The following is a 25477-nucleotide window of genomic DNA, read 5'->3' as shown; positions in this document are numbered from 1 at the left end:
AATGGATGTAAAAACAGGCTTCGTTTTCTTGCTGTTTGAGGTGAAGAAAACATTACTTTGAGAAACTCCACAGGTCATTAGTGGTGGTACGTTAAACCAATCAGAAATACTATCAGATCCCCAATGGGCACAATAATATGACTAGGTTTGCGCACAGGCCAGATAGCCTATAGGCCTACTTACTCAACACGGGCGCTCTAAACAAAAGACTACGACTAAATTGACAGAACGGCTAAATGAACGCCTACTTGTTTCTCACAAGTGTAGCATAGGTTGTGCACTCTGCAAACAATGTGTCCACTCCGAGAATGAGAACAGGAGGATTGGAATAATAATATTGAATGCATAAAGAAAATGACCGTAACCAAAGTAAAACATGTAGATTAGACATTATCGGAATTAATGGTAAATGTACTAATGGTGACATATGTAATGGGGAATTGATATACAATAACAATGAAATGCAAACAATTCACACAATTAAGTTATGAAACAATGAATGTGCACAAATTGGCAGGAGAGCGTGCATTCTGGACTGAGAAGTGCATTGTGAATCTGGGCGCATTTGCCATGCAGCATTTATGGCATTTACGGATATGGCCTCAGCAGAAGTCAGGGCAAGAAGGGCCTTGGTCAGGGAGGTGACCAAGAACCCGATGGTCACTCTAACAGAGCTCCAGAGTTCCTCTGGGGAGATGGGAGAACCTACTAGAAGGACAACCATCTCTGCAGCACTCTACCAATCAGGCCTTAATGGTAAAGTGGCCAGACGGAAGCCATTCCTCAGTGAAAGGCACATGACAGCCCGCTTGGAGTTTGCCAAAAGGCACCTAAAGACTCTCAGACCATGAGAAAGGCCATCCCTACAGTGAAGCATGGTGGTGGCAGCATCATGCTGTGGGGATGTTTTTCAGCGACAGGAACTGGGAGACTAGTCAGGATCGAGGGAAAGATGAACGGAGCAAAGTACAGAGATCCTTGATAAAAACCTGCTTCAGAGCGCTCAGGCCCTCAGACTGGGGCGAAGGTTCACCTTCCAGAAGGACAACGACCCTAAGCACACAGCCAAGACAAGTCTCTGAATATCTTTAAATGGCCCAGCCAGAGCACGAACTTGAACCCGTTCGAACATCTCTGGAGAGACCTGAAAATACCTGCACTGCAATGCTCCCCATCCAACCTGACAGCGCTTGAGAGGATCTGCAAAGAAGAATGGGAGAAACTCCCCAAATTTAGGTGTGCCAAGCTTGTAGCGTCATACCCAAGAAGACTCTAGGCTTTAATCGTTGCCAAAGGTGCTTTAACAAAGTACTGAGTAAAGGGTCTGAATACTTATGTAAATCTGATTTTTCAGTTTTGTATTTTTTATACATTTGCAAAATTTCTAAAACACTGTTTTGCTTTGTCATTATGGGGTATTGTGTTTAGATTGATGAGGGGGGGGGGCGACGATTMAATGCATTTTTGAATAAGGCTGTAATGTAACAAAATGTGGAAAAGTCAAGGGGTTTGAATACTTTCTGAATGGACTGTATATATCTGTTACTGCTCGACTAAAACATTCTTGGTCGACCAACAGCCTAACGACCAAACATCGACCAGTTGACTAATTGAGGTCAGCCCTAAATCAGGCACATTTGAATAACCTTAATTTGACATATTTTATTGCAAAAAATGCATTTAGTTCAAAGAAGAGTAGATACAAGAAAGCCCTGAGAAAGCAAAGGGGTCATTTTAGAAAAGTTGCATAAAGTATACTAACATCACAGAAAGCCATGTCCTCTCTCTTTCCCCTTTGAGACAAAGATACAGCAGAGACCAAAGGATCCCCCATCTATTGATCAACCATGTTTCCATTAACAACACAGAATCCTGATCAAATCAGTTAGGGCCCATGCCTGCAAATATTATTGATTGGAGGACTCGTACAATAGAACAGGAAGCACATAATAGGACAACCAATCAGAACACACTGTGGGAGGTGCTACAGTATACAGTATCCCCCCATTAATCAGCAGCTTATAGAAAGTTTCACAATAAAAATGGATGATTTCTTTCAGTCCACTCTATCCATTGATTAAAGTATGGTTTGGCATGGCAAGAAAATGTGTAATTTGCTCTCAGGGCATACATACATTCCACACTACTGTATTTCTTCGGTGGTAGATGTAGAATGTATGACACTGTACAAGCGATTTGAGAGGAAAGATATGAAACACATGGACAATTAAGGCACTGAACTGAACTGAGGAGATGTTCATTATATATACACTGAGTCATTTATAGTAATGTAGTCTGCCTTCTGAGAGTACAGGCTCTGACCAGTGCTCTCTTCATACAGTAGGCTTGATAATACACAACTCGGGTAGGTATTCAATGACGAGCTATGACTGTCCGATACAAACACTTTGACAAGTATGTGGTTATAATTGAACAATCACATTCATATTCAGAGTTCTGCCCATGTATTTTGTGTTATGTAGTCTTGTGGATATTGAGGTGACAGACACATTTTTGAGGTTTGTGTCTGGTTAGTACTGTATCTCTAAAGCATATGCTATCAGATATTTAAAGCCTGCAGAATTTGGTCCTGAGATTACATATGAATAAATCTCATGAAGGTGCAGTTGCTACTGCTGCAGATGAACAGTATATAAAAGTCCATTAAAGCATCCCAAAGTCTGAGGAGCAAAGAACTGCTTTCTGATGAAACAATTGAGTGATATTTTTCTGCCAGGAGTTTCTTACATATCATTTACAATGTTTTTGTCTATGAATGTTCACATTTGTTCAGTGAAAGACACAGGGAACCCAAATCATTCTGGGACTGTGCATGACTACAGCAGTTTGAGATTCAGTATGAGGTGCAACATCATCATGCACTCGAAAATAATGATTTCCTATGGAACAACTACTGTTTGTCACTGTGATGATGTCATCTGACCTCGGACCATCTGTGACCTCTGACCTAGAATTCCATCCTTGTGATTGTCTGGTCTGTTACCTCCCGTTCAGAGGCATCCAGGTGTTTGTTAGCTTAATGACTGCATGCTGAGAGTTCAGGCGGAAATGGTGGACAGTTGTGGGCACTGCGGGAGGAAGCCGAGTACTGTAGCGATGCCCCTGTGTCCTGGGCAGAGGGAGTCGCCTGTGTCCTCCTACCCCAGTGAAAGCTCTGATTCTGGGGATATGGATATGGCAGTGAAGATCTTCCTCCCTTGGGCTTACATGGACACACCTCTGACTCCTGGTGAAACAGGCAAAATTGGAAAACTTTCAAAGGATATCACTCAAACACATATTCGAGAACTAGACCAGTAGAAGACTAAAATCTAGAACATAAACTTTATTAATACAGTATCATGTATCAATAATCTGCCCACACTGAAACAATGGTTATCACAAGACAGTCATTTTAATCTAGAACTAGGCAGTGCTGAGCACAATCACTTTGGGCTGTCATTGCTGTCTCTTACCATTCCAGAAAGTCATCCCCTCCGTGGCTGGCTGGGTCACTGTTTCCTCCGGACCACCTGTTTGAGGTGCAGCTCGCTCTCGGCCGCAACGATGGGCAGCTCGTTCTTCAGGTGGTAGCTGATCAGGTGACTAATGCTCTCAAACAGCATGTCTTTGGTGCGTACCTGACAGTGACGAGGAGGAGTGGGCTAACAGATGTTAGCAGGTCACCGCATATGTAAGGATGCTAACAAGAATGCTTCTGATACCATTGTTTTGCACTCAACAATGCTAATACTAGGCTATAGCTAAGTGGCTGACACCATTTCCATATAAAAATATACACTCTATGGAGCAAATCCTAATTTCCACTTAAGTATAATTTTCACTTAGTCATGCATTGATGTCAATAGGTGACTGTTGTTAAATGCCAGAAGGTGATTATCACTCACCACTCCCTCTGGGTCCACCAGTAGCAGGTGTTTGGGCAGACCACAGTGCATGCCCGTCAGGACATACTGGCCTGGGTTGGTGGCACTGTCTCGTACCAGGAAGTCCCCGTCTCGGACCAGCAGTTTCTCAGCATCACGGCGGCTCATACGACCGTGGTACCAGGCCTCCCGCCGGAGCTGCTCCTCTGTAGGGGCGACAGGGGCACGACGTCGGGGTGGGCTGGGCCACTGGTCCTTCAAAACACACACCCCACCGTTACCACCGACACCACCAGCCTCGTGCATCTTTAGAGCATCCTCAAAGGGTCCTGCAGAGAACCAGGAAAAGTGAGAACACATGCATGGCACACACATGGAACCTGTAACATGAATGACATCCTCCATACATGCCAACCCTATTTCCCAGATACTCCCTTCATCTTGAATAATAATATCTCTATTGTGTCAGTGGCTGTGTTCAGTGGATGGATAGCTGTTGATGAGACTCACTCATGTCAAAGATGTCTTTCATGGGGCTGTCTGGCCCCCTGGCACCCCTGTGGTCCTCTGCTCCCTGCTCCAATCCCTCCAGACTCTGGGTGTTCACATATAGGTGCTCCTCATAGTCCCTGCTCCCCGGAGGCTGGCCGTCTGCCCGCTGGTAACCATCTGATGTCAGACCTGTCAATCACAACTCAGTTTACTAATACATAGCTACTTACATACTCTCTGCAATATTCTTACTTAAAAAATAAAGTATCCACAGACATTGTAATATCTGTGACTTGCAGTATTGTGACCTGCAGTACCATATCAGACCACATGGTGTCTCACCTGAGCTGCCGTTGTTTTCAGTATCCCAGTGAAGCTCGTAGCACAGCTGACCTGAAGGGCAGGAAGCTGTGTCTCTCRTGGACGGAGAACCRATCTAAAAACAGATGCCCAAAACTCACATTAGCATTACTAATAGTAGACATGTACTTCTTTATGACTCTTCAGACCACCTGGTAATAAATAGTTCCACTTCTACATTCTACAGACACCATATGTTTGAATCCTCTGTATAGGCTGCAGGGTATGAGCAAGACTTTCCTCTCACCAATTAGCTAACCCAGAGGCCTGGTTTCTATCTCGAGTGATATCAATCTCTTGTAATTATGTACCTTGCACATCTACAAGACAGTTATTGGGTTCCCTGCTACTGTATGCTCACAGTTCTCTCTCTTCTCTGAGACTTTATGTTGAAAAGCCAGGCAAGGTCGTTAGTCATGTGTCCAGAAATACTATATCAAAGGGTTTGGTGGTGAGGCTGGAGGCTGGGGAATCACCTGCACTGCCTTGCTCTCTGGTTGGCTGTGGACGTGGCCCAGCAAGGCCGTACAAGGCTTCAGCCTTGAGTCCACCACTCCCCCAAAAGGAGGCACCTTCCCAGGGATGCTGTTGTAGTAGTCGTGCTCCAACGAGTCCTCGTCATCTCCCCACGCTGAGTCTTCTGTCCTGATGTTCCTGAGGTGACACGGTTAGAATAGAGGTAATTTAATTCCCAAATATGACAAGGCAAGGGATCAGATACCTCCTCCACATTCGATAACGTTAAACACTAGAGTTGAATGGTTCTATTGTTGGTAGCAGGAGATACACACTCTGCTTTAAATAACAGTTTTGATTTCGATGGACTGAAATCTGAGCACAGCATATCACATTTCTAGCAAGTGACTGAGCTAAACATTTTTGAGTTTCATATTGAGTTGAGCGTGTGTCTGTGGAAAATGCAAGTCAACGCTTTAAGTAGCACACCATGCTTGCACTGTACCAATTCACACTGAACACACTGAGTGCATGTGTGTGTAGAGTCTTTGTCTTTCCAGACACAACCCTATATTGAGTGCAGTGCTTGTGCACACAGACCATGGTGCATGTGGTTACATGTCGATTGTGGTGCTCATTTCAAGCCTGTGTGTCATTGTACACACTGTCAAACAGTCCATCCAGTGGTGTGCGATGGATGAGTGTTGGTTTATTGACTACAGCTAAGTTAGCACATTACAACAACAGCCAATGGTCTGGGCTTCTCGAGCAGTTTGTAGTGTGCTAGTCTGGAAACCTGATGGTTGCTGGTTCACTTCCCTCTATCATCCCATATTCACTGCAGTGGCTCTGTCTCACCTTTCCATGGTGGGGATGGCTTTGGGAGGGCTGTGGAGGTACTGTTTAAACTGCAGTTCGAAGGCCTGCCCGATGGTGCTGATGACATTCTGAGCTAAACCATCACAACACTCCAGGATATGGCATGCTGAAGAGAACATAGAGGATATGAGTGCCGCAACCCCACTGTGAGGATAACAACTTATATTTTCAAGAAAAAATAGAAAAACCTATATCTTTAAGTTAAACAAGCATTAGTAAACCATAATGCCAGCAAATCCTAATGCGTTTAACGCCAGGAAGAAACTGCATAGCTTTGTTTCTGTTTATTAAATACAATAGTAAACTGAATAGTGTGTAAGGAGATACCTCTCTGATTGACTGGATCTTTGGCCACATAAGCAACATAATCGGGCGTGTCCTGCAACAGAGGGAAAAACCTCAATAAACTCTGATGAATTAGGATATAATTGCATTAGAGGCCTTATTGATCATGAAGTCATGGGATTGGAAAGCGGTCAAAAGCAACCAAGTCAGACATGCAGTCTACCAAGCGGCCCATGTCAACAAACAGACAGAGAAAGGAAAGCACAAAGTGCACTTATGCTGCAAACTCTCACCATGTCTCCCCCAGAGGCAAAGGAGATGGACTGCATGGGATGGTGTGCTATCACCTATGAAAGAGGAAGAGAGGGAGGTGCAGCTTTTATATCAGTCCTTCATCACATCAAATAATCTACAAATCAGCTATCCTGTTAGGAAAACAGGTTTCTAAAGATTGAAATGTATTGTTTGTGTTGCATTAGTTGAAGAGATCTCCAACCTGTCGTGTGGTGGGGATGAGCAAGCTGAGACCCTCTATAGAGATGTTGACAGCAATGCTCATACCAGCGAAGCGCAGGTTACTCTTCCCCATGACGGACTGCAGGGCCTTGTTAATGTTCTACAGGACAGGAGCACAGAGCCTGGGCTTAGCATCACACACACACACACGCACATACACAATTTAACTAGTGTTGCATCAAAATACGTTCGCTCACCTTCCTCCTCCAGGCCCCTTTACCCCCAGGCACAGCTTCACACAGTCTGTTGATGGCCTCCCTGGGTGGGTGGAGAGGGGGAGAGGAGAGGTGGAGGGGTCAGAATGACAACACACAGACAGTTGCCCCCATAATGAATCCCAAATCTCCCCAAAACCATACCCTTTACAAACAGTAAATCTGAGAGCATCATGGTAATAGTTCCATCTTGCCCTTTGATAGGCTAGAAGGGCATCTTGCCATATTGGATACATCTAGCCAATCCTTTCAGATCAACTAAAGTGCCTAGAGGATAGAGGCCAGGGGTCCATTTGGAATTCAGCTTCAAGCAGCTACATGGGAAAAGGTTGAAAAGTCTAACTGTACTCCATCATCATCATCATCATCATCATCATCATCCTATAGACAGCGTACGGGTAAAGTGGTTGCATAAACTATAAAAAGAGCAGGTCAGTCGTCCTTCCCTCAGCCTCGGGTCATGGTCAGAGGTCAAGAGTCACCAATCCATTTCAGTTCAAAGGACACAGAGGCCCTCGGAATAAAGCAGGACAGCAGACGTCTAATCTCAGTTTATACACGGCTAACAGGAACACGTAATATCATAATCACATTTAGCTGAGTTCACATAAACAAATTCTCCCCAGTAAATTCTATTAGGGTAAGAAACACAAGTATCTCAGCATGATTGAAAGTAACAGCGTAGTGTCTTGGTCTGATGATTTATGTGCTCATCAAGCTCTATTTGATTTGCATTCATTTTCCTCTCCATTTTGTTTCCAATCAGAAGCGTGTGGTGTACTACTGCAGTGTATTCTATGTCATTAGGCTGTGAGCATGGGGACTTATGAGTGATGATGTCTGATGATGTCCCCTTGTGTGGTGGCAGAGATAGCCGGAACACAGGGTCTGTCAGGGGACAGGTGCGGCTGGCTGCTAGAGTCAAGGACCCGGCCCCTATCAATTGACTCGTAAATATTTAAAAAGCAGGAGCGGCCGTCTCCAGTAAAGGACTTCTCAAAGAAACTCAACTCGCCGCCTGGGAGAATATTAGTGCATGCAATGTGTGAAACTTACTCATCAGCCTGAAGTGTCCCCACTTGCACTACCAAATATCTAGCTTTTCATATGGTGCGACTAGTAAGATGCTTCAGGAGGGCTGTCATGTGTGCTAGCAAAGCAGAGGTCCTGGGTTCGTGTCTCGTGTGAGACGAATCAGGAGGAAGTGGTACTCGCTATACAAGCAGCGTGACGTCCTTTACACATGGATAATGGACGTGAGTGTTGGTTTGTTTGCAGTATCTCTCCTGGCCATGTACAGTCCCATCCCACATGAAAAAAATACTATAGTTTACTACATGATGTAGTGATACTGTAGAATACTATACTACACATTGTAGTATCCCTCGATCATTTGTAGTACTTACTTACTATAGAATGTTGTAGAATACTATAGTAAACACTACAGTATTATCAGTAAAAAAAACACTGTAGTAAATACTACAGTAATGTCTGCAAAAACATTACAGTCCGCAACTATAGTAAATATTATAGGATTTCATTGACATATGCCCATTCCCCTCACCCATATTGCAATTTGTGCCACCCATAAGTGAGAAACCTACATGCCAAGTATAGTCCATATTGTGCTCCCTACAGGTTATGGAAAAGCGCAAAAGCTCTGAACTATCTGTTCAGACCCCAGTCCTACAGGTTATGGAAAATGTGCTCTTTTAGTATTTCTCCAGTAAGTTTCCTGAAGGAGAAATRCCCCACTTCTATGATAATCAAAGATAACCAAACAAAAATACAATAGTAAATACTACAGTAATGTCTTCAAAATAACTACAGTATGCTACAGTCCGCAAAAACACTACAGTAAATACAACAGTATAGTACATTCTGAAAAACAATACAGTAAATACTAGTGTACWAGAATCTGCAAAAACACTACATTAATTACTTTAGTATATATTACAGCTTTATTTGACTACATTATTTATACTATAGTTAACTGTGCATACTACAGCATACTACAGTTAACTGTGCATACTACAGTGTTTTTGTGGACTTAACAGGAAAAAACACTACAGTGAACACTATAGTATTTACATATACATAGTATAATATAGTCTTTTTTCATGTGGCTTTGTAGCATATTGGCCCAAAACCATCATTCTTTGACACCTGTCAAAGAGGACCTCCAGACTCATGCTGGACCGAATGATAATCAGTGTTCTCCAGTCAGTCTTTGAAGATGTGTCATGGGGAAAGTCAGGCTCTTTCTTACTCTGCCAATAACAAGTGACTCCAGAAAAGACACAACAGGAAAAACCAAATAGAAGCGGAACAGGAAACCTCAACTAAATGTAATTGAATTAATTAATCCGGAATGCACGGTAAAATGGAGACATCCCCAATCTCTTCTTCAACATCCTTAAACAATAACAGTATAATGTAAACAAATGTCATTCTGAAAGCAATGACAATATTGAGCTTCTTATTATGCTACTAAGTAATTCAAATGGAGCATTGTTAAATTCATTATTTCATATTTCATGTCATAAATACATAAATTTTCAATCTCTGCTCTTCTCCCTCTTCCTTGTTGTCTCCTACAGGCATATTCCAGCAGGCAGGCAGGCAGGCAGGCAGGGGAGTGTCCGCGTGGACCCCTGCAGCTCAGCTCTCAACAGTCATTAGCGAACATCATCAATAATAGATCTCTCCATCACTCCATTTCTGCCTCTCCTCCTGCACTTAAGCCGTGTGTGTTGGGGGGCTCAGATTACTGGCAATCGATCATGGAGGATAGAAAGATCAGTCTGGTGTTCAAGATTACACACAATGTACTATCACCACCTCTGAGGGTATTTTTTAACCTCTGCTCAGACCAAAATAGCAGGGTCACAAACAAGTAAACAAAAACTGAAATGAAAATAAAATAAAACCATCATAAATTATGTTCAGTTGTAGGTTTTTGGGGGGCAGGAATATAATGMTTTTTTTWAAGTTGTTTTTTTATGTAGTTTTCAAACTTCTGAATCTGGCGGATCACATTGACATAGACTTTCTAATTTAAAGGTAGACAGCGAGATGACGTTGCCACGAGCTGCACCGCAGATATCGGGCATGTTTGAATGGTAAAGCGAAAGCAACAAACTGCAAACGACAGTCGAGGAATGAAGTCAGGGGTGGTTCATCTGCGACAGATAAAAATCGGACACTACATGCTGACTACACGTCTGGTGTCGTGTGCGCGATCGTTGCAAAATAAATATATACATACATGTTATTCAATCATTGCACCCACACTGCTGGTGTACGTCAACGAGCGTCTGCGTAGCCAGGTGCTAAAATATAATTTATACAAATTAGCTAGCAACAGCAAGCTAGCTGGCTAAATTGGCATAAATGTTTAATGCTTTTCGACCTGTCCCCAAATTAATATAGTTGGTTCAAAGTTCGTTTTGATATTTCAACCTGCGTGTCCTGATTGCGTCTGGTGTGCGTGAGATCGCGTCGGATTGCGTCAAAATGCGTGCGATGGCGCACACAGCAAGGCTCAGATCAACATGGCAGTGTTGCCATCGTTAATAAAATGTGTTCTTTATTTTGGCTAAGTAAACATGTATTTTATTTATTTATATATATTTTATTTAACCAGGTAGGCTAGTTGAGAACAAGTTCTCATTTGCAACTGTGACCTGGCCAAGATAAAGCAAAGCAGTTCGACACATACAACAACACAGAGTTACACATGGAATAAACAAACATACAGTCAATAATACAGTAGAAAAAGTCTATATACAGTATGTGCAAAAGAGGTAGGATAAGGGAGGTAAGGCAATAAATAGGCCATAGTGGCGATGTAATTAGAATATAGCAATTAAACACTGGAATGGTAGATGTGCAGAATATATATATATGCATATATGAATGTGCAAGTAGAGATACTGGGGTGCAAAGGAGCAAGATAAATAAATAAATACAGTATGGGGATGAGGTAGTTGGATGGGCTATTTACAGATGGGCTATGTACAGGTGCAGTGGTCTGTGAGCTGCTCTGACAGCTGGTGCTTAAAGCTAGTGAGGGAGAGATGAGTCTCCAGCTTCAGTGATTTTTGCAGTTCGTTCAGTCATTGGCAGCAGAGAACTGGAAGGAAAGGCGGCCAAAGGAAGAATTGGCTTTGGGGGTGACCAGTGAGATATACCTGCTGGAGCACGTGCTACGGGTGGGTGCTGCTATGGTGACCAGTGAGCTGAGATAAGGCGGGGCTTTACCTAGCCAGTGGGTTTGGCAACGAGTTTGAAGCCTGGGCCAGCCAACGAGAGCGTACAGGTCGTTTCTAACCCTCAAATCACACACTCACAAACTGAAATCATAATATAATATGATGTGTGTACACATTGTACAATCAATTAGTGAGACAAAGCCTCAAATATCACATTTATTTGTATATCCATTGTACACATATATCACGGCAAATTGGTTCCTGTTCACGTGGGTTAAACTGAAACACCCTAATGATTCGTTGGCAATGAGCCACCCACAATGCAGGCGATGGTTGCAGGATGAAGTTGGTAAAGAGCAACTGCAAAAACTTGCAGTCTTCTGCAGTCAAAACTTAATGACCTTTGATCACATGATTTTTGTAAAGTTCATGCAGTCTACATGTAGGAGCCAGTCGGACAGTTTTTATCTCCAGAATGAAAGGCGACTTGACAAAAGTGATCTGGTCGAACACGCCCATTGAGATGAGCGCCATGCAAAACTTTGCTCTCACACAGTCAAACAGACTATCTGCGCATGTGCATGGATTCTTCACCCTGCTACAACGTGGTAGCTACGGGACCAAAACAGCTGAGAAGTTTAGCCTTGCGCTTCAACGCTCCTGGTTGTTGTGGAAATTGACTCACTACTACTGTTTACTTCCCACATCTACGTCATCTCGCTTCTGTAAGTCTACCTTTAAACCTAACCTATCCTATGATTTGACCCTTCACCTTATGCATTTCTGCCCGACAGTGGCAAGAAGTAACATCTCTCCCCCTATAAAAAAAAAATAATCAAGAGTGTACAAAGCTGTCATCAAGGCAAAGGGTGGCTACTTTGAAGAATCTAAATTATAAAATATATTTTTATTTGTTTAACACTTTTTTGGTTACTACATTATTCCATATGTGTTATTTCATAGTTTTGATGTCTTCCCTATTATTCTACAATGTAGAAAATAGTACAAATAAAGAAAAACCCTTGAATGAGTAGGTGTGTCCAAACTTTTGACTGGTAGTGTATATACAACACGTAAATGGCTCCTAGCCTCCCACACAGGATACTTTCTGTCCCAAACACTAAAACAAAAACTGAAACAAAATAATATAAAAACGTAATATATACAACTTAAACAACTAGTAAAGTAGATCTGAAAAATAATTGAAACTAAATAGAATTTCAAATACAAATCTTAAAACGTATAGAAATAAAAACGAATATAAAAAACACAAAAAAACTATAATAACCTTGGTCACAAGAACCTCCACCAGGGGGGACTGCAGCGTCCCCAAACGAACCACCACCTTTTCCCAATTTGCTTTCTCATATTTTCATGTTTATATGTTCACCTGCCCGGGACTGCAGATGTAAATTAGCTGTAAAATATAATCTGGTGCAACGCATCACTTCTCACTTCTCACTTCTGAGATGTTTTTGTTGTACATTGTCCCTGTCCAAATAAACGTAATAAAACAAGAAAAAGAAAAAAAGACAAGAAAGAAAGCTTGCACTGCTCCAACTCAGACAAGGAGCCCCGCCTGGCCACCTTCGTGCCACCAGCATCACATGTGTACACGTACACAAATAAACACACATGTAAACGTGTGAGTGCACACAGTCACACAAACACACAGCAAAGGCTCACATGTGCCATTTACATGCATCCATGGCTTGTCAAAATAATGTTTACCAGATACACAATATTCTGGGCCTTGCTAGTAATATCATTACAGTGAAAAGCAGGACTGGCGTGCCTGTGAATTTCTACCTGATTTGGTATCACTGTGACTCTTCTGTGTACCTTATCCTTCTAATCAGATCGGGTTCTATTGACTCATCACTAGCAGGGCAGAATCAATCCTCCCTTACCTCGTCACCTGGGTCCGAGTGTTGAAGTCCAGCGATCGCATCGACTTTAACACCTCAATGCAGCCCATGTACTGCAAAGATAGAAAAGATAGAAAAATACTTTATTACATGATAGATTTCCAACCAGATGTATTATTATATAGATCATTTTTCTCAAGCCAATTAAAGCACTTTAGGTCATGAGACTTGAACTGTCATGACAGCCTTTTTCACTGATACATGGTGCTACGGCAATAGCATGTATCACACACAGAGTAGCATGTATTTCCAGAATGGTTAACACATAGCATGTATGACAATCATTTATACCATAGTACTAAAGGCCCAGTTATTTGCAGGCAGTGTGAGTGGCGGAGTAATGGCCACATTAAGGTGGTAATAATGTCTCCATGACTAGATTAGCAACACTGAGAACTCAGTGTATTCAGGGAACTGTAGCTGCAGAGGAGCAGAGGAGTGTGTGTGTGTGTGTGTGTGTGTGTGTGTGTGTGTGTGTGTGTGTGTGTGTGTGTGTGTGTGGTGTTGTGTGGCGTGGTGCGTAGCGTGCGTGCGTGCGTGCGTGCGTGCGTGCGTGTGTGTGTGTGCCTGCCTGCGTGCGTGCGTGCGTGCGTGTGTGTCTCTCTCTCTCTCACTGGGGACCAGGCAAAGTGCTCTGGGAGAGGGGACTCCATCAACTCCTACTACACCAAAAATACTAATTATACAAGATACGTATGCTAAATATACTTGGACATTAAATGTGCCACGTTACTGAACCATATCAGTATCGAGGTCATATAAACATCATAGGCATAGGCCAAATTAGATGATGTTAAAATAGGCCACAACGGAGTCCTCATATAGCTCCTCCCACCAGCATCCACTGAGATAGGGTATGTATACTGTACGGTAGTCCCCTTTACTTTCAAAGGTGTAAGAGCTTATTTCGACGCTCTATCATTCATGTCCATGCATCCTCATTTGACTCAAGCTCAATCAATGTCTTCTTAGTTTGTTYTCTGGATCTGTTGTTGTGGCTGGCTGCTGCCAGAGACAGGGAGATAAATAATCAGGCTAACTCCTCTGCCTGAGAGCTAAATGAGCACCCTAACCAGATTAGGAGACTGGGGAAGTCTTCCATCAGGCAGACGGTCTTCTTCTTCTCCCTCTTTCCCTCTCCTTCTCTCTCTCAATGCCTTCATTGTCACACTCTCTTCCGCACGATTCAATGTCCCATCGAGCTCTCAACTTTCCTTCCGCCCCCCGGCAGAATCTCTAATACTCCCTTCCTGGAACCAGTGATGCAGCGTTTCCAAGAAACATTCCAGAGAAATGGCGAAAATGTGCCTTTCTTCTCTGAAAGAGACGCCATCTCAGCCACTGCCTTGCTTTCAAGGAAGTGAACATCAACGAAGGATATCTATCATATTACTGGGGCTAATCTGGCCCCACTATCACTGCAACAGAGAACATCCTGTTCAAGTCTCCAGCCAAAGTTTATTATCTAATATCTCTGCTGCTGCTGCTCGGCTCTCCAGATAGAAGCAGGGGTCAGCAGGGAGAGACTGGCAAGGGGCTCATGTTGCTCAGTGGAAAAGGTATACTGTACTGTCGCCACCTGTCAGTTGAACCAAGTTGCAATTTTATTTTTTATTTCTTACGTTGCGGTTTGCCAGGCCAGGAAGTCTGCATTGCAGTGGCTTGGCTTTTGAAGTGGCAGATGCAGGGCCGCCACACCACAAATGCTGGTTCAACTTGCCCGGCTGATTGGCTGGCCGCGGTGGAAGAAAGGAAGTGACTGGGTGGAAATGTGCAGGAAAGAAGATACACACTACATGGTAAGTATATGGCCACCTGTTCGTCGAACATCTCATTCCAAAATCATGAGCATTAATATGGAGTTGGTCCCCCCTTTGTTGCTATAACAGCCTCCACTCTTCTGGGAAGGCTTTCCACTAGATGTTGGAACATTGCTGCGGGGACTTGCTTCCATTCAGCCACAAGAGCATTAGTCGGGCACTGATGTTGGGTGATTAGGCCCTTAGCTCGCAGTCGGAGTTGCAATTTATCCCAAAGGTGTCCGATGGGGTTGAGGTAAGGGCTCTGTGCAGGCCAGTCATGTTCTTCCACACTGATCTCGACAAACCATTTCTGTATTGACCTCGCTTTGTGCACGGGGGTATTGTCATGCTGAAACAGGAAAGGGCCTTCCCCAAACTGTTGCCACAAAGTTGGAGGCACAGAATCATCTAAAATGTCATTGTATGCTGTATCATTAACATTTCCCTTCACTGGAACTAAGGGGCCTAGCCAAAACCATGAAAAACAGCCCCAGACTATTATTCCTCCTCCACCAAACTTTACAGTGGCACTATGCATTCAGGCATTCTCTTGGCATCCACTAAACCCAGATTCGTCCATTGGCCTGCCAGATGGTGAAGCGTGATTCATCACTCCAGAGAACAAGCTTCCACTGCTCCAGAGTCCAATGGCAGTGAGCTTTACACCACTCCAGCCGACGCTTGAGCCGTTGCTGCTCCTAGACGTTACAATAACAGCACTTACAGTTGACCGGGGCAGGTCTAGCAGGACAGAAATTTGACTGACTGATTTGTTGGAAATATGGAATCCTATGATGGTGCCATGTTGAAAGTCACTGAGCTCTTCAGTACGGCCCATTCTACTGCCAATGTTTGTCTATGGAGATTGCATGGCTGTGTGCTCYATTTTATACACCTGCCAGCAATGGGTGTGGCTGAAATAGCGGAATCCACTAATTTGAAGGGGTATCCACACACTTTTGGCCATGTAGTGTATGTCATGATGACAAAGAGATAAGCAGAGAGCAGCATAAATCTGCTGTCATACAGACTGTAATAGATTCACTGGTGCTCCTCCCTGCACACCACATTATATAGAGAGGATGAAAAGACACAACGCCCCTTATATACACACATCTTATCTGCCTGTCTTGCTGCAGGGGCCATTTACGTAAATATTATTATAACGGATTAGGCTAGAGCAAACTGCTAATGAAAACTTGTGCAGGGCACAACCATAATGAAATATTTCCTGTAATGCTCTCTGGTGTTTCCTCTCAGTGTAGCATGTTTAACTGTGGATTATATTAGGCATGGCAGAGTCAGAGGCGTTAATGTGAGGAAAGCACGGTCAGGGAAGCCCCTGGCTGAGTGTTCTCTCTATGCTGTCTGCTACTACTACTCCTCAGTGTTAATGCAGATGGACTCGTTGACCCTGCTATGTCACCCTAGTTCTTCCCTACCACGTGTGATACAAATGACTGTGATTAAATGTAATGGAGTATAGGAATGAATGGTGCCTGTGTGATGTAATTAGAAAGCGTGCTTGGGCCTAGACTGTGCTAATAAAGAGCCATGTCGTTTTGTTGAGGCTGGGGGGAGTAGAGGAGGGGGGGATGGGAAGAGCGAAGGGGCAGAGGGAATTGCTGAGGGGAGATCATTGACATTGACGTCAAACAGTCTGCCTTGGATGTAACCCATTGTGAGCCAGAATCACGGGCTTAGACTAGGAAATTACATCTTACTCACTAAAAGACACAATGGTTTTTAAAATGACCTATTTCATTGGACAATATTATCATTTGTTTTCTGTATTTCTCAGATACGCTTCTATTTGTAAGTCAAATTTCAATAACATTTATTTATAAAGCCCTTCTTACATCAGCTGATGTCACAAAGTGCTGTACAGAAACCCAGCCTAAAACCCCAAACAGCAAACAATGCAGGTGTAGAAGCATGGTGGCTAGGAAAAACTCCCTAGAATGGCCAGAACCTAAGAAGAAACCTAGAAAGGAACCAGGCTTTGAGGGGTAAGTGTAGTTTGACCAAATGTGTGATAACACCTAACGTATCCACTACCATCAGGATTTGTAAAAAGATCATTACCATTGTCACTGATTAAGACTGTATGTATTGTATGCATGTCTGTCCAAAATGATATGACATCCAATATTTCACTTAGGTGGAAACAATCAAACTAAGATCAAGAAACATGCCACTCACTCACACACACACTCGCACACACACACACACACACACACACACACACACACACACACACACACACACGTCTCTCATTCATCACATGCAATATGTGTTGTTCTGTTTACGATTCCATTCTGTTTATTTCCTCCCTCCCTCCCTCCCACCCACCCACCCTGAAGCCTGAAGCCTGTAGGCTGACGCAGTCTCCCCACCACACCACAGCAAACAAAGCAGAGAGAGCCATCTATCTGGATTAAATCATGTATTCCTCCTCAACCTCGACCCATTGGGTGCATAACAGACTGCCTGACATTTGCATGTCCAATTGTATCCAAGAGACACCTTTAGGGTGGTGAATCATCTCAACGTTGATATTATTTCTAAGGAATGAAACGTCCCAAATGTTAACTGCAAACAGGATATCTTCCTACAGTTTTGTCTTATTAAAGCTTTACTGAGGGGATTTAAATGATTCACTATTCTACAGMTTTTTTTGTGAACAACATAACATGAACTCTGGGTGGAAACCATCAACAAGCTGTCAAATTATCGCTGATAGATACAGTATTTAACTGCATGGAAGACGACCCTTAAAAAATGCAATGCAGAAATGCTCAAAGGTATGCTGAACGATAACAACATTTGGGTAATGCACAAAGCTGTAGAGGGGCTGCATGTATGGTTACTCACCCTGACTATGTAGGAAGCCCCAGGGCCTGTGATCTTCTTGTCTGGGTGCAGCCAGCCCTGGGAGGGCTTGTGGATGAAGCTGCCCTTCTGGTTGAAGTCCTCCCCTCCCAGCCACATGCCCTCCACCCTTGTCCTGCGGTTCATCCCCGTCCTGGATCCGCTGTTGCCCCCGGGGCTCCCTGTGCACTCTGCAGCCCCTGCGCCGTGGCCGCCTGGACTGGCTGAGCCCGCTGCAGATCTCTGCCTGCTAATGGCCTGTAGGGAACAGGGGTTGACACACACAGGGTCACAGGAGTTCAAAACAGAAGCCAGACTGGCCACGGGACCATTGGGGGCAGAAGTTCCACTGGGGCCGTGCGAGCCCTGCGATGAGGGGGCTGCAGCCTTGCCCGAGTCCTTGCTGGAGCTGGAGTTGGAGGGGCTCCTGCTGAGCAGCGAGTTAGAGAACTTCCACTGAGGCATCCTGGGGATGAGCATGCAGAAAGTGGTGGTGGCGTCCTGCTCCCCGTCCAGGCAGGGGGAGTCGGCCAGAGCAGGGGCTGCGGAGGAGGACCGTGGGATGGACTCCAGAGGAGGCAGGGGGGGCAGTGGCAGGCTGGGGGCGGAGGGGAGGACCACCGGGGTGGCCACCACTTTTCCGCTCATAGCTAAGCTCTGCATCAGGTCGTCGGAGGAGGTCACAGAGTCGTTGCGAAAGCGGCCATACTTTGGCTTAAGTAGCATGCCCGGAGGAGCAGCCTGAAGCAGAGGCTGAGAGGGGCTGACAGAGGATGAGGGGAAGGGGAAAGGGGGAGGGGGAGAGGTGCAATGGAAGAGAGGGAAAAAATCTGCAAAATCTTCCGGAAATAGCTGTATCCCCTGTTGAGTGAGTGCTGTATGGTCCTCTCCCACTCACACAGGCTCATTTCACTCTCCAGCCTCTCTGCATCTGAGCTGGCCTGCTCCAGCCTTCTCCCTTTCTCTGGCTCGCTCACACTCTCCCCCACTCTCTCTCTCTCTCTCTCTCTCTGGGTGATGTCATTGTGTTATTGCTTGTCTATTCGCCCTGCCCAGCTGCTCTCAGACAGCATTAGCTATCACACATCTGCCTGAGCCTCCCTCCTAGCGCGCACACACAAGCATTCACACACATACACGCACGCACGTTCATTCGTTCACACAGTCAGCATCTACATGCAGAGCACAGACACCATTTACACATTATATTGTCCCTGCATGTGGCAATGACAGAAAGACAGAGCTTCCCACCATAAGACATACCGTAGGCAATTGCTGCAAAAGCAAAGCATGCATGCCTGCAGCCATTTTTAACAAAGACCATCAATGAATTATTTAGTGAAGAGAGTCAATACACATCATATTTTAGCTACTATACATTAACATCAATATTTCACATTTATGGGACTGAATTGTGCTGCCGGTATATTAAGATAAAGCAGCTGTGACTTTGACAAAATGCAATTAATTATCAGTGGTTGTAGAGATGTAAAACATTTGAGAAAAGCCCACTATACCTGAATGTCTTATCTCTCTGCTCGCTACACTTCTGATTTCATAATGGGATGATGATGACTGAGAGCCGGGACTTGACTGAGGAACATGATCTCTTTGACAATCTTTTCTTGTTTCGAATGTGAGAGAGTCACACGTCAAGGGAAACACATTCATTAGTATTGTGCAATATGGGGTGCTGTGACGTTAGAAACCCCAATTTCCTTTTGGTGTTGACGTCAATGTCCCCAGTATCGCATCCAAACTGCATCCTCTGTCACAGGCAACAAATAACAGGAAGTACTCTCCTCTGCTGTGTGGTTGGTATGTGTTCTGTGTGTAGTGTAAGTGTTCACCACCCATCTCCCTACAGTATATAGAATACAAAGGTTTGTACTTAATCCATAACTACTAAAGAAAATAATAATTTAGCAAATGGTTTGGCACAGCACCTAATTCAATAATAAGGAAAAAGCAATAATGAATGTGCACCTGTCAACAATAAAGTAGCTGAAATTAACTTATTTTCTATCTAGCATATGTAAAATTGTAATGAATGAATCTATTTATTTTTGCTATAGAATATGAAAACAATTCATATTCAGATTGACTATATAGACCCTTTTCCAGTACACAACACACTGACGTCAAGCACAGATGCGCCCAACTTTTGGGGGCAGTAAGAAAGCCATCGCCATCCGTGCCCATTCAACATAGCCTAGATTTACGTTTGTATTACTTCTAAACAAAATTACTTTTTTGGGTTCTCATAATATGCTTACAATGATGTTTTGATTCTTGCTTGAATAGTCGCTAAGATTATATTTGGTTGTGTTCTTTGCAAAATAATTATTTTGGATGCAGCAGTTGTTAGCTAAAATGCTAACTCTCATTGATATACTGTAGGCTGCAGCAAAAGCTAGCCAAAGAGACATTTTACTGGTTGAAGTTGAAGTGTTTTTTAAGTATAATGCAGTTGATTTGCAATGATGACACAAACATTATATTAAGCAGGACATTCACACGAGCCTTAAAATCCAATTATAATACAAAAGTAGTATGACATGCTTTTTTTTGCTGGCGTTCTATAAGAACTCCCCCTTGTTCTGACACCAACTTGCGCACATCACCCTCGTGCTGCAATGTTTGCAAACACAGAAAGGGGTCTATGAGTTCAAATCATTCGGTGGGATGGGGAAATATGGCCACGGCATGTGACTCATGTCCAATAATGGTGGAATGTAACATCCAATGTCCAAATGCACACATATTTATTGCATTTGTCATGAAGCAGGCAAAAACGAACAAAACTAACAATAAAGTTCTACTGAGAATTACTCCCAGTAACAATCCCAGCCCGTCCTATCTYTGTGACCTCTCTCCCCATATCTCCCCCTTTCCCACCCCTCTCTCAAGAGATCTATCCACAGTCTTCTAAAGGTGCCTACTGGAGGAAATCAGACCTTTTAGCTCCCCACTCTAAACTCGTAGAAGAAAATGTGCTATCTAGAACCTAAACTGGTTCTTCGGCTGTCCCCATAGGAGAACCCTTTGAAGAACAATTGTAGGTTCCAGGTTTAGGTTTGGGTTCCACGTAGGACCCTTTCCACAGAGGGTTTTTACCTGAAACCAAAAAGGGTTCTCCTATGGGGACAACCGAAGAACCCTTTTGGAACCCTTTTCTCTAAGAGTGTAGTCCTCTCTCATTCTCTCACTTTCACATTACCACAGAAGGGGGAAGAGTCATCTCAGAAAGCCACAACAAAGTGGGTTAAGCAGGGATTTGTTCTGCTCACCTTTCTGGGAAAAATATTTTGTCACGCAGCAGAAAACCAAACCCAAGGTCATATTATCAGACACACAGGAAGTGGACTTAGAATATTAATAGAGTGAAATACAATCATTTAAATCTGAAGCCATTCTGCTCTGGAACACTGCACTACTCAGCTCAAGTGATACAGTGCCTTCAGAAAGTATTCATACCCCTTGACATATTCTACATTTTGTTGTGTTACAGCCTGAAGTCAAAATGCATTAAATATATGTGTTTTCTTACCCATCTACACGCAATACCCCATAATGACAAAGTTAAATTATTTTTTAGAAATGTTTGCACATTTATTGCAATGAAATACAGAAATATCTCACTCACTATATTCACACCCCTGAGTCTATACTTTGTAGAAGCCCCTTTGGCAGTGATTACAGCTGTGAGTCTTTCGAGGTAAGTCTCTAAGAGCTTTCCACACCTGGATTGTGCAACATTTGCCCATTATTTAAAAAAGGTATCAAGCTCTGTCAAATTGGTTGTTGATCATTGCTAGACAAAAATTGTCAAGGCTTGCAATAGATTTTCAAGTAGAATTAGGTKAAAACTGTAACTCAGCCACTCAGGAACATTCACTGTCTTCTTGGTAAGCAACTCCAGTGTAGGTTTGGCCTTGTGTTTTAGGTTATTGTTCTGCTGAAAGGTGAATTAATCTCCCAGTGTCTGATGGAAAGCAGACTGAACCAGGTTTTCCTTTAGGATTTTGCCTGTCCTTAGCTCCATTCTGTTTCTTTTTTACCCTGTAAAACTCCCCAGTCCTTAACAATTACAAGCATACCCATAACATGATGTAGCCACCACTATGCTTAAAAATATTAAGAGTGGTACTCAGTAATGTGTTGTATTGGATTTGCCCCAACCATAAAACTTTGTATTCAGGGCAAAAAGTTAATTGCTTTGACACATTTCTTGAAATATTACTTTAGTGCCTTACTGCAAACAGGATGTATGTTTTGGAAAATGTTTTATACTGTACAGGCTTCCTTCTTTTCACTCTGTCAATTAGGTTAGTATTGTGGAGTAACTACAATCACAGCCATTCAACTCTGTGACTGTTTTAAGGTCACCATTGGCCGCATGGTGAAATCCCTGAGCAGTGTCCTTCCTCTCCGGCAACTGAGTTAGAAAGAATGCCTGTATCTTTGTAGTGACTGGTTGTATTGATACAAAATCCAAATTGTAATTAATAACTCAAAGGGATATTCAATGTCTGCTTTTTTTTTTTTTACCCATCTACCAATAGACGACCTTCTTTGCGAGGCATTGGAAAATCTCCCTGGTCTTTGTGGTTGAATCTGTGTTCAAAATGCACTGCTTGATTAAGGGACACACCTTAGTATGTGTGGGGTACAGAGATAAGGTAGTAATTCAAAAAACATGTTAAACACTATTATTACACACAGAGTGTCACGACTTCRGCCGAAGTCGGTCCCTCTCCTTGTCCGGGCGGCATTCGGTGGTTGACGTCACCGGCTTTCTAGCTACTGCCGATTCACTTTTCATTTTCCATTTGTTTTGTCTTTGGTTCACACACCTGTTGTCAATCCCACAATCACTTGTTCATTATTTAACCCTCTGTTCCCCACATGGTTTTTGTGAGTGATTGTTTATTTGTATTTTCGGTCTGTCATGGTGTACGTGTGTTCATTACTTTGTATACTTTACTTTTTGAGTAAAGTACGTTTGATTACTCATATCTGCTGACCTGCGCCTGACTCTCTACACCAGATACACCTAGGACCTATTACACAGAGTGTGTCCATGCAACTTATTAGTCTAAACATTTTGAAAAAACATATTTCCACTTTGACATTATGGGGTATTGTGTGTAGGCCAGTAACATAAYAAAAACTAAATTTATGCACATTTAAATTCAGGCTGTAGTACAACAAAATGTGGAAAAATTCAAGGGGTGTAAATACTTTCTGAAGGTGCTGTAGATTAGAAAGCCAGTGGGCCTAATATAAACTTATAAAATGTTGAATTAACAGGCTTTTACAAGAATAATTAGAATGGCCAACATACTCACAACACACTGTGCATGGCCCGAGTTAGATATGTATTCATGCAATTATTCCACAGTGACCTACATTACAGTACACAAACAACAACTAACGCTTTAAGGTTAGGCTTTGTATCCAATCATGTGATTTTTTGTWAAAAAAAAWAAWAAAAAATAACAACTTTATTTAGGAGAGCATGTTAACATGGATGACCAAATATTTAACTGAATCACCTATTATCTAAGTAGAGGGAAATCAACCAACTAAAACATGCCACCCACTCATCCAAGGCAGAGCAGAACTCCATGGCTAGCTGCTCATACTGTAATACGCTGTAAAAACAAGTTAATTTGAATTTAAATTGGATAAAGCCATCAAAACAACCTGGTTGCTTCCTCCAACAACCCAGACTTTGAGATGAAAGACAAACATTTAGTTTTGCCCCACAATATATCACCTTAGTCCGCAGTAGTTCCTCAGAGGGCATAGTCTTGTTACTGCTCATGACATGGAGACATGGTTCAAAATAATTCAAATATGACACTATTTGAAAAAGCAACACTGGGAACATTTGATTACAATTCAAAAGGTCACATACAAATGTCAAAAAACATCTTGGTTCATTTGCAAAGGCCAACATTTGCGGAGGTGGAAGTTGAAAAAGCTTAGCGCACCATAAAATTGATTGTGCAAGGCAAAAATTAAACGCACTAGATTTAAAGAGTGCGTACGCTCAGAGATAAAATAGCAAACAAATACAATACACTGTCATGCAGTAAACATAGAAATTATGAGAGGCAGCAATAGACTCACCTATATCTCAGAAATTTGGAGAGCAGAGTGAAGATGCCCTGACTTGAACAATAACCCAGAAACCTAAAACTCAAAATCAAAAGCAATAAAGGAAGTTCAGAGTATGTGAGAGAGCATACCGGCTTGATGAGCATAAGACCCTTCTGCAAGTCATAGACTGAATGAACAAACTCGCTCCAGCAATGGCAACAAGCCACAGTTAACACAAGTTACACACAAAAACACACACACACACATGCCAACTCCTCGACAACCAATCACATCACTTGGTTGTTTGTGGCATAAGAGAATTGAGAAGTTACTGATAAACCAAATGTCATCAATATGTAGGATGTGACTGATGACTAATAGGGAGAGTAGCATCAGACCATACTACTAACTAGGTCTACCACTTCTATGATAAGTGGGAGGAGAGTGAAAACAGGCTCCACGATATATCACCAGATTAATATAAATCTATCAAAAAAGTAAGTAGCGTTTCAGACCAGACAGGCTTCTTTATAACACATCTAAATAAAAAAAGTGAATGTAGACTTTTAATACACACTGCAGACACAATGAAAAAACTTCTCTGATCAAATTGAATGCATCTGTATCTGTAACACTTACAGTGTGTTTGGAAATGCAACTAATTTGTTTGCACTGCAATACAAGGAGCTAATTTTCACCTGGTTTTCAGCGTGCTGTACCACTGCAATAAGCAGTGGAATAAGGCAGGCTGTGCATGCACTATGTCTCATTAGCAACCATTACAGAGCCCAGAGATGTGATAACAACGTGCAAACACACTCTCTGAGAACTCAGGCTGTTTCTATGTAACTAATTCACAAGGGAAACTATCATACATGGGGCCTGTGGAAACAGATGGGTTTCTAAAGTCACAAATCCTCCACTTTTAAAACAGCCCAGATTTAAACCTGTTGTTACATTGCAGTTATAAAGAAGACAATGTCTTTGTATGTGCATGTATACTATCGAAAATTATTATTATTGTATAGGTGATGAATTTCAAATAGATGATAAAGCACAGAAGTAAAATGACAGTATTTGTTTATACAGCACTCTAACCCTCAAAGGTCACAGGAACAAATGTGGTTCCTTTGACATTTAAGTGTTATTTAGCAACTCAAAATAAACACTGATGGCTAGCTACATTACGTACAACACAAAAATAAGTGCTTATGACTTTATGAAAGAGTGTGACTGATGTTATCAGTGGAATAACTAGGATTCCTTAGGCAACATTTATGATTGAATATTCATGACATGATTGTAGTACTAAAGAAGCACGCTAAATGGACATTGACTCTATTTGTATAACTAGTTGGCTAGTGTGTCATTATTTCGATTAATAACAAATCAAAAGAAAAAAACATTATTTCACAGGAAACATTTTTACAAACAAATCTAACGTTACAACTGTCAACTTCAGAA

General features: G+C 42.7%; 1 protein-coding gene across 4 annotated transcripts; it reads right to left on the bottom strand.

The window, feature by feature from the left end:
* Window positions 1-1642: 1642 nt before the first annotated feature.
* On the bottom strand, window positions 1643-24132 carry LOC111976010 (SHC-transforming protein 2-like). Of its 4 annotated transcripts, none has more exons than XM_070447547.1 (14): window positions 24044-24132; window positions 17909-18163; window positions 13215-13285; window positions 7073-7133; window positions 6856-6975; window positions 6653-6706; window positions 6402-6453; window positions 6054-6180; window positions 5216-5393; window positions 4722-4815; window positions 4398-4568; window positions 3909-4216; window positions 3477-3665; window positions 1643-3247 (listed from the first exon to the last, which is right to left on the bottom strand). In XM_070447547.1, the coding sequence occupies exons 2-13, from the start codon at window positions 18050-18052 to the stop codon at window positions 3513-3515; spliced, it is 1533 nt and encodes a 510-aa protein (XP_070303648.1). In that variant the 5' UTR covers window positions 18053-18163; window positions 24044-24132; the 3' UTR covers window positions 1643-3247; window positions 3477-3512. The 4 variants fall into 4 exon arrangements, with proteins under 4 accessions (XP_070303648.1, XP_070303649.1, XP_070303647.1 ...); XM_070447548.1 differs by lacking the exon at window positions 24044-24132 and adding an exon at window positions 19423-19758; XM_070447546.1 differs by lacking the exon at window positions 24044-24132 and having other exon boundaries at window positions 17909-19410.
* Window positions 24133-25477: the final 1345 nt, after the last annotated feature.

The sequence above is a fragment of the Salvelinus sp. IW2-2015 genome, linkage group LG16, assembly GCF_002910315.2.
Source record: "Salvelinus sp. IW2-2015 linkage group LG16, ASM291031v2, whole genome shotgun sequence".
Taxonomy (NCBI): domain Eukaryota; kingdom Metazoa; phylum Chordata; class Actinopteri; order Salmoniformes; family Salmonidae; genus Salvelinus; species Salvelinus sp. IW2-2015.
The sequence above is the reverse complement of the archived record's forward strand: the minus strand, read 5'-3'. Positions and strand labels throughout refer to the sequence as shown.